Source organism: Manis pentadactyla, chromosome X, assembly GCF_030020395.1.
Source record: "Manis pentadactyla isolate mManPen7 chromosome X, mManPen7.hap1, whole genome shotgun sequence".
Lineage (NCBI taxonomy): Eukaryota > Metazoa > Chordata > Mammalia > Pholidota > Manidae > Manis > Manis pentadactyla.
Window position 1 is genome coordinate 42,728,346 of NC_080038.1, and position 9,779 is coordinate 42,738,124.

Consider the following 9,779-nt stretch of genomic DNA (forward strand, 5'->3'; position numbering starts at 1 on the left):
TGGAAGAGCAGAATGGCTCCTCCTGGCTCTTCCTTGGACCTGCCATGCTTGTTCCTACCTCAGGGACTTTGCACTTGCTGCTGCCTCTGCCTAGAACACTGCCCAAATAACTACGGGACTCGTTCCTTCTAGCCAATCTAGGATCCAGCTCCCTGTTTGCCTCTCAGGGACACCTCCCTAACTGCCCCCTCACCATCCTGCCATCACACTCACATCACTCATTTTCCTTAAAGTGCTCACTGTTATCAGAAATGATTTCTCTATTTTTCTCTCTTCTGCTAGATCAGGGATCAACAAATGTTTTTTGAAAAGGGCCAGATAATAAATAGCTTAGGCTTTGTGGGCCATATGGCCTCTGTTACAACTCTTTAGTTCCACTGTCATAGCACTAACAAACCATAAGTGATATGGAAATGAACAAGCATGACTGTGTTCCAATAAAATTTTATTTGCAGACACTGAATTCTGAATTTCATTCAATTTTCAAGTGTCACAAATTATTCTTTTGATTTTTTCAATCATTTAAAAACATGTAAACCAATCTTGGCTCTGGGCCATACAAAAATAAGTAGTAGGCTGAATTTGGCCTGCAGGCCAGTTTGCCCACTCTTGTGCTAGAACATCACCTCCAGGGATTATCATCTGCTTGATTCACTGCTATATCCCCAACACCTAGAACAGCACCTGGTACCCAGTGTGCTCTCTATAGATGTTCCTTGACTGAGCAAGTAAATGAAGTAGGGAGTTGGGTAATAAGTTACTAAAGGAGTGGAAAAGTGAGTAAATATATGAGATCTGGCTCGGTCCTACTCTCAAGGCCTCAGTTTACCCCTGTCTGAACCTCTGCAGGCTTCCCCAAGAAATCTTAGAAAGAGATCAGAAGGCCAAGGCCAGAGTTGCAATTCAGCATCTTTATTCTTCCCCTTTAGCCTGAGGGTGATCCTGACAAACAGCCTCCACTAGGAGACAGAAAAGACTGGGCTGGGCAGAGACTCCCCAAGGACCCTGCCTCATCCTCCTCTTCTTCCTCTTCCTCCTCCTCCTCCTTCTCCTCTTCTCCTCCCATGGGATTGGGGTTAGGGACATGGTCTAAGCTCAGCATTCCTAGGGAGGAGGGAAGCAGACCCTGCAGCCCCCTACCTCTGACAGCCATGTTAATAGGAACCAGCCACCTCCACACTCCAGGCAGGAGGGACCCAAGAGAGCAGCCCCATCTTCCTCCACACACACAGGTGCATGTGCATGGGGCCCAGGTGGAGCAGGGCATTGTCAGTGTCTGGACACATGGCTTTGGCCTGTGGCCCAGTTGGCAAACATAAAGCCTAGACTGATGGCCATGAAGTGGACGCCCAGGACATCAAAACACAGAGCCTGTGGATGAAAGGGAGACATGTGGCTAGTTGAGTCTCCACACTGGAGCTCCTCTTGAGAATGTTCCTTAGGCCCTCCACCCTCTCCAAAGAGTGCCCCATTCATTCCTGACCCTCCTTTGTGCTCCCTCTTCTTCCTTAAAACCAGCCCCTTCCTGTGAATCCTCCTTTCATCTTCCTAGAACCCTTCAGGGGGTACTTCACTCTATCCTCCTTGAAAGTGCTCCCGATCCTCTACTAATAGAGTTCCTTCCATCTTCCATAGCTCCCTGTATGCTTGCTCCTTGCGTGCTCCCTCTCCCTCTGTTTTCCCAGACCCTGCTGGTGCTCTGTCTACTCAGCCCCTTCCTAAGATAATCTCCTTCATTCTTCTAGACCATTTTCCCCCACCCTGCATGCTCTCTCTTCCCCCAGTCCCCTCCTGGAAATGTTCCTTCTATCTCCAGCCATTCTGGAATACTCCCTTCTCAGAACACTCCCTCTTTACCCAGCCCTCCCCTGGAATGCTCACCTGGATCTTGGGCCAGGAATAGAGGGGCTCCACCCCAGATGGTACAATGCGAAGGTAGAAGATGCTGGAAAGGATGAAGATGAGGCTGGGGCCTAAGGTGGACCCTGGAGGACAAAAAGGTGGGAGAGGAATCAACATAAGTTTGGGGTATAAGGCCCAAATTAGGTGGAGTCTGGACTGGGGTTGGGGGTACTGAACAATAACCCCAAAGATATCCCGAATGGTTGGCACACAGATGATGAGGACATTGACCAAGACAAGCAGGATGAGGGCGATGGCCACGTGCCTAGGCCAGCTGAAGGCCTTGCTTGGGAACAGCAGCTGCTGCAGGGCCTGGTGGATCTGCGGCCAGAGTAGAGTGGGACACAGGTCAGGGTCCAAGTGCTACCTCCCCTCTCCATGCGGTCATCTATCTTTAACTCCACCCTTGGCTGAGCAGCCACCGATGCCTCCACCCTGTCTGAGATCCCTGATTTCCCCTCCATCTATCACTTCAACTTGTCTGACATCCATCTGTGCCTCTACCTTCTGAACAAGCATCCTGCCTTCCTTCTGACAATCCATGCCTGTTCCTTCTGATCACCCACCAATCTATGCTTCCACCCACTGTCTGAAATCTTTGCCTCCTCCTCTTTCTATCTCTGCCTCTCTCTGACCACCCATTTGTCCTTCCGCCCTGAGATCCTTGCCTCTCTGGCCACCTCTATGCTGCTCTTGTCTAGTTATCCCACTTCCCCATCTGAGGTCCTTCCTATACCTCATTACTTCTGCCTCCACCTTTTTTTGTCCACCCCTGTTTCTTCATTCTATCTACCTATACCTCTACCCTGTCTGACCAGTCCTGCTTCCCTCTTCTGTCCAGCCAGACACCCATGCCTCTTCCCTCCAATTGACTACCTCTGTCCCCCTGACTCTCTGTCCTGCCATCTATGCCTCTCTTCTATCTGACCATCTAATTTTGCCTCCTCTTTCCATCTGACAACTCTGCCTTCCCTGTCTGCCTGTCTGTCCCTGCCTCCTCCATCCATCCATCTACTCCCATCTCCACCCTCTATCCAAACATCCATGCCGATGCCCTCAACCCATCCATCCACATCCCTCTGCTCCATGGGCCCATCCTTGCCCCCACACACAGGAAATAGCACGACTGGCACAGTGAGAGTCACCACGAGCAGCACGGCCAGGCACACACAGAGGGTGAGCAGGTCCTGCTGGCTGTACATGTGCAGTATCTCTGCCTCCATACAGCCTGGGCCGTAGGACATGGGACATGAGATGCAGCATGTGGCAGTGTACCAAGACCAGTGCCCCAGAAACACACACACACATGGTGATGAGATCTACAGGTGTGATGCACACCTTCCCATTGGAAACTGATGGGACTGAGAGCAAGCATAGAGGTAAAGTACTTAGGCTCTTACCCCTGAAGTCTGCCCAGTCCCCACCCCAGCTCCCACCAACCCTGGCCTCAGCCCCACTCACTGCAGAAGGTGAGGTAGCCAAAGGTCACTGTAAGCCCATACATGCAGAACATGGCCCCAATGGACACATTGGCCACAGCCTGCATTCTGCGCTTGGAGGCCTGAGTTAGAGAAGTTATAGAACTGTCAGGCCCAGACCCCTGAGTTTGGTCCAGGCTCCTAAAAACCAGCCCCCACCCTCCAGAGTCCCCTTATTCCAGAGCTGACAGTTAGCTGGTACATGCTGGGATGCAAATCTCTGCCTACCCTGTGTGACCAGCTGAGCCTCCCTTCTCTGTCCATCCATATCTCACCCCATATAACAATCTTAGCCCATCTCCTAACAGTCTCTGCCTCTCCCCTCCATTTGACTGTCACTGCCTCTCCTTTCCATCTGACCATCAATGCTGTCCCCCTCTGTCTGATCATCCACACATGCCCAATGATATCATCCCTGCCTGCTTTTGTCCATCCAAGCCCCCCTCCATCCAACCATCTTTGCCTCCCCACTCTGTCTAGTCACACTTGTACTGGATGTTAAAAGAGTAGAATACTTAAGCCCCAATCAGTAAACAGTCACTTTCTTGTGTCCCAAGGCCTCCTGGCCACCTCAAACCCCTCCCTTGGCCTGGTCTAATTATAATCAAGCTACAGGTTCCAGGGCTGCTTTAGGGATTATCGGATAGTATAACTATGACTACCGCCCCATGTGCTGGCCCACCACACATGCCCACTTGCCTGCCCACTCACCAACAGAGCTCTGTATAGATGGGCAGCACCTCAGGGTGATAGACAAAGGCAAAAGCCATAATGGGCACTGTGTAAAAAAACTGGAGGAATGACCCAAATACATGGGATTAGAACCGACAGGGTTCCATCCTCTCCTTCTCATCCACCCCCTAGGCCCTACCACTGCCCTCCACATCAGACACATGCAAACCCCCAATATCTGATACCTGGCTCCACTCTGATCAGTGTACCACGAGACAGGACCAGAGGGCCTGAGTGTGGTGCAAGCCCTGTACACATGCCTGCATACCCACCTGTGAGTCAACTATGAACATCTGGGCCTCACAGTTTCTGTTGAACCCCTGGCTGGGAAGGCCCGGGGGGCTCTTGCTCTCTACTACTGTCTCATTATGGCCCACCACACAGCCAAGCTGGAACTTCTTATAGATGACCTAGGGGAGGAGAGGTGGTAGAGAAATGAGGTCATGGAGAGACTATATTCCAATGTGCCAAACTCTCTCCCCACTTTTTCGTGTCCCCTATCAAAGACTCACCAAAATGAGGAAAAACAGTATGCACGTCAGAGAAAGACCACTGGTATACCCCAGGTAGCCTGCAAGGGATAATACATAAAATGTCAGAAATCAAGGGACCCCCCACCCCTACAGCAAATATCAAATCCTCAGCCTGGCCTTCAAGGCTCCCTCACCCCAATTATGCCACACCTTTGTACAAGTTTTTACTTCTACCTGGACCAGCCTCCCCTCCATAGAAAACTCCTATTCATCTATTAAAACCCACATTAAACAAGCTCTCCCCTGGCGTTCCGCAGACCTTGAAAATGGGGAGTCTCTCAGTCTAGCTCCCCTTCTCTAACTCCACTATCCAATGACCAGTGCAGGAAGCCTCTTACCCAAGTGCCTCCTGAGGGTCACTGGCAGGATGATTACAACACTGACAATGATGAGGAGGAGGTTTCCCTTCAAGAACCAGCCCCTAGGGAGACAGACAACCACAGTGACAAGCTGTCTACCAAAGAAAGCACTCAGGCAGACACTCCCAGAAGACAGCCAGACAGATTTCTGCCCATAGTCAGGGGAGATGAGCTGACACCTCAGCTATGAGAAGTTATTCAGGTGGTTACAGTGATAAATGGCACAATGAGATTGACAGAAATAGCCATACTGATTATCTGACTCCCAGTCAGACACTGTCAGAGGTATACAGCTGAGAACACATGGACAGCTGAAAACTGTGCCATCAGACTCACAACTAGACATATAACCAGACAAGCAAACACTACCCAAAATAAGTCAGGTACACTTAGGTCCAACACAAGGTGCCATATACAGAGTGAGTCATGACCCTGGTGTATCTGACAGGTAGAACAACAGTCTGATGATTTGAAAGACAGGCAATGATGCAGAGTCAGACAAAAAGTCAGAAACACACATGTGTGGTTGTTTGAACAATTCAAGGTTTGTCGAACACCTGAAAGTAGCTGGGCCAATTTGGCCACATAGCCAAAGACTAAAATAGTGGCAGACTCAGCCATCTGGCCACACTGTTAAAACCAAGCTCAAAGGGTGGGATTTGCACCGGTATTGGAGCGCCCAGGTAAGACAGTCAGTTAATACAGAATCAGCTGAACAACTGGTCATTTGTTCCAAAAAATTAGTATTGAGTGCCTACTATGTCCCAAGCATTCACTCTCTTTATCATACACACAGGTACACAGAAATAAACCAACAAAGCACCATTGGCCATATATACAGTGGGAGCTTATTATAATAATTAGACACACCTAGTCACATAGACTATCAGCTACCTGGATGGTTTCAGAATCAAACCAAAAATCTAACAGGATACACAGTCAGCCATCATATACAAACAACTGAACACATTCAGCCAGCAGATGCATCCAGAATCAAACATACAGCCAGGCAGATGCATTCTTAGAACAGTCAAACCATAATACAGAGGACATATACAGTTATAGTTGAGGATCACAGACACAGAACCAGAGAGAATTTGCCAGAACAATGGTTGCCAAACTAAACACAGAGATGGAATTTACTGGCACATACAGTTGAAGCAAGACATGTATATATATACACACATAAACATAGACCATTGGAGTGAATAACCACACACTCACAGCTAGACAGATTCAGCCAGCCTGAAGTACCCAGAATTAAACAAAATCCACTGGACAGGAAAAACCAGAGTAAGCAGATGTCAAACATACATGGCTGGAATCACAGTATACAGGACACAGCTGTAGTCAGCTATCATACAGCCAGAGAATCTGCCAGTACAACAAACTGAGATCCTCAGACAGAGTCTACTGGATATGTACAGTCACATGGTCAGCATCAGAGTACACTGGACATACAGAGTCAGATGCCAGATGGAATCATCCAGAATAACAATCACAAAAATCAATACAGGGTCTACTGGACTCCTATAGTCAGAGCAACAGTCATACATACTATTGGCATCACAATACCTAGGAATCACAGCCTGACCAAAATGGCCTGCCCAGCAGTCTCAAAATAGAACACCTGGCAGTCAGATGGACACAGAGTTGAAGATAGCAGCCAGACCACACAGGCAGAGTCAGTGGCCTGCAGGCCAGAGCCAAGGGGTGTTGTTCACTCACCTCTCAGGATCCATATCCAGGAAGGTACCGATAACCAGGGGGAGTTCGGATTTGATGATGAACAGGTAACTAGACATGGCTGATGCAGGTTGGGGGAGGTATAAACTGAAAGATTTCCCTAATACCCCCACCCCATCTTCCCCAGCCCAGCATGGGGAAGCCCACTTCACCCCACCCTCTTACCCCAAGCTGATCCCCTACCTCCCAGAGTCCTCACCCCCAACATTGTGCAGACAGATCACCGCAGCCACTACTACCTTCCCAGCAGGCCCCAGCGCCCTCTGTCCCAGCTGCTCATAGGCTCGGGTGCCTGGGGTGGGGAGGGCAGGAAGGAATGGGTTGTGGATCCAGGGGGCCAGGCCAGGGGTAAGGAGTAGTGGGGAAGAGGGTCTGGGAGCTAGGAATTTGGGGCTTGGGGTAATTGGGTCTGATTGCCAAGGTCTGGAGGGGAGAGTTAAGCAATCAGGGCTGGGCTTGGGGGTGAAATCTGGAAGGTGGGATCTGTGGCCAGGGACTGGTGCCCAGGGAGAAGGGTGGGGGGGACTGGATGTGGGTAGTGGGGGTGTGGGCAGCAGGATATACACAAAGACCATGCTGGGAGTGCAGTCCGAGATCTGGGATGGTGGAAGCTTGGCAGCTAGGGTCTGAGGAACAGGGGACATGGTGTGGGCTTCCCTGGTGAGGTGGAGACTGGGGGCTGAGGGGTGGAAATTAGAGGTGGACTGTAGTAGTTTGGGGGTGAGTCTGAGCAATGGGGCTTGATAGTCAGACTGAGAGGTGAAGGCTTGAAATTGTGAATTAGGGTACTAAGAGCCCAGACAAGGTTTGTGGGCTCCAGTCTGGGGTCTGGAGTCCAGGGACTTGAACATGGGATCTGGGGTCCTGGGTGCAGAATCTAGGGTCAGGGTGGTAGGTCTAGAGTCTGGGGTTTGGGTTGAGGTCTGCAGTGTCAGGTCAGGGAGGTGGGCCAGGGGGTCTGGGGTCCATGATCTGAGTTAAGCTCTGGGTCTCATCTACAACACCAGCACAGGTCAGCAGGATATGGATGGAATATGAAGACAGAAGTGCAATGCACAGCAGCAGGGCCCTGTGGCAGATGGCACAGCTCAGACTTGGCCTCCAGGCTTCCTGCCTGCCCACAACACCCCGCCCCCCACCCCCCAGCCATCTAGGACTCACAAGAAGAAGAGGACCCCTGTGTGGGCCATAGCATAAGCCAGCCCCAGGATGCCACTGCCCATGATGGCATTGCTGAGGTTGAACACTGACATTCTGAACGATGTCTTCCCCTCGAACTGCAGGGTAAGGGGCAATGCCCGGGCACACATGGGGAAAGAAAGCAGGTAAAGAGACCAGTGTTGGGGCCTGGGAAAGACTGAGGAAGAAATGACTGGAGTGGGGAGAATCCCAGGAAGGGCCATCTGAGGAAGGAAAGAGAGTTGAAGATGGGAAGAAGCTGGGAAAGCAAGAGCTAAGAAAGGGGAAACCAGGAGAAACTTTGGCGGGGAGCAATTGAAAGTGGAGAGGAACGGGAGGGTAGAGTAGTTTACCAGGGGCAAAACAGCTCGGTAGGGGAGTAGTTAGGGATGGAGAACAGCTGGGGTAGGAAATAGCTAGGGGCAGGGGAAACACCAGGGGGGGCGGGGAGTAGAGGGAAGAGAGTGCAGTAGGGGAAGAGATGAGCTGGGCAAGGTGCAACTGGGACAGATCCTGTGGGGTCACTCACATCCATGAACTGAGCTGGCTTCCTTCCAGGATAGGACTATGGCTGGGCAGGAAGCCCTCGCATTCTTGCCTGTAGCTGGAGAGGACAGGTAAAGGGGCTGATGAGAGGGTAATCCTGACTCCCGACCCCATCCCCTGGGACCCCTAACTAACCCCACAGCACTGGCAGGGATGACTCCGTTCATCTTTGAATCCTGCAGTTCCATCCTGTGGGCAGAGAAGTGGGGTTTGGGGGTATCAGAGATGGAACAGGAGGGCTACAAAGTGGGGAGAGCAAGATGAAAGGGATAGGGGGTCAAACAGAGACAGAGATGAGGTGAGGGGAACAGGGACAGAGGGATGAGGAGACAGGAGCTAAATGAAGAGAACTGGAGACAGGGTGAGAGGCCCACAGAGAAAGAAATGGGAGAGGGTCATGGGGGTGAAATGCCAACAGTTACTCAAAGAGGCACAGAGTAAAAAAGAGAGCAGCAAGAGACAGAGGGGCAGAGAGACAGAAACAGAGAGACCACGCCCACAGCAGATGAGATTGCCATTTGGAGCTGGAGTAACCTCTCCTCCCAGACCCGACTCTCTGTCTCTCATGCTGTCTCTTTCCTTGCCCATCCCCCACGCAACCCCCCTTCCCTCCACCCTCACCGGTGGCCAGGCCTCTTGTGGCCCGGCTACCCCACCCCTCCTAACGCCCCCTACCCAGCCTGGGCCAGAGCCAGAGCCCAGAGCTGATGCAACCTACTGAAGGGGCTAGGGTGGGGGCCCAACTTGGAGGCTCCCCACCCGGATGCGGCAAACTGATCTCGGCCACAACTCTGAATAACCTCAGCAGGGGCCAAAGAGAATTCCCCAAACTGAGCCTCCTTCCAGGGATAGAAGTGACCCAGGCACCCCCATTTAACCCCCTTCTAGGGACTACAGATGTATTTTCTAGGACCCCTGTCAAGTCTTAAACATTTGTCTTCTGGCAGAAGTCAACTTTAGGAACATTTCCAAACTTGAGATCTTTCCTGGGCTTGGGGTGTCGCAGGAACCTTCTCTGAGCCCTGATTTCCCCTCCAGGGGATGAGCTCTGAGGCCTTCATCAAAAGCCCAAGGCCCGATGTGTTTCCTTGGGTGAGGGTGTCTCTGCAATCTCCATGCAAGCCTGGAGCCCATGTCTTCTGGAGTGTTACTGAAGAAGCCCCCAGCCCTGAGCTCACCTCGTGGAAATTCGGTATCTCAGAAAGTCAAGCTCCCGTCATTGCCAAAACTGCCTGCAGGAAACCCCCTCCTCAAATCCTGAATCCCCTTCCTGGGATGGGGAGGGCTCTCAAGGGGCCTCATTC

The 9,779-nt window shown here is 51.4% G+C and overlaps 1 protein-coding gene across 1 annotated transcript; it reads right to left on the reverse strand.

Annotated features, from left to right (window-relative positions):
• Positions 1-896: 896 nt before the first annotated feature.
• SLC38A5 (solute carrier family 38 member 5) lies at positions 897-9,019 on the reverse strand. Its single transcript, XM_057495582.1, is given in 16 exon segments — positions 897-1,371; positions 1,882-1,987; positions 2,081-2,223; positions 3,015-3,130; positions 3,364-3,463; positions 4,076-4,171; positions 4,385-4,522; positions 4,625-4,683; positions 4,984-5,066; positions 6,733-6,811; positions 6,950-7,044; positions 7,748-7,819; positions 7,912-8,027; positions 8,459-8,490; positions 8,493-8,533; positions 8,611-9,019. Coding segments are annotated over 16 exon segments (1,431 nt in total). The 5' UTR covers positions 8,664-9,019; the 3' UTR covers positions 897-1,269.
• Positions 9,020-9,779: the final 760 nt, after the last annotated feature.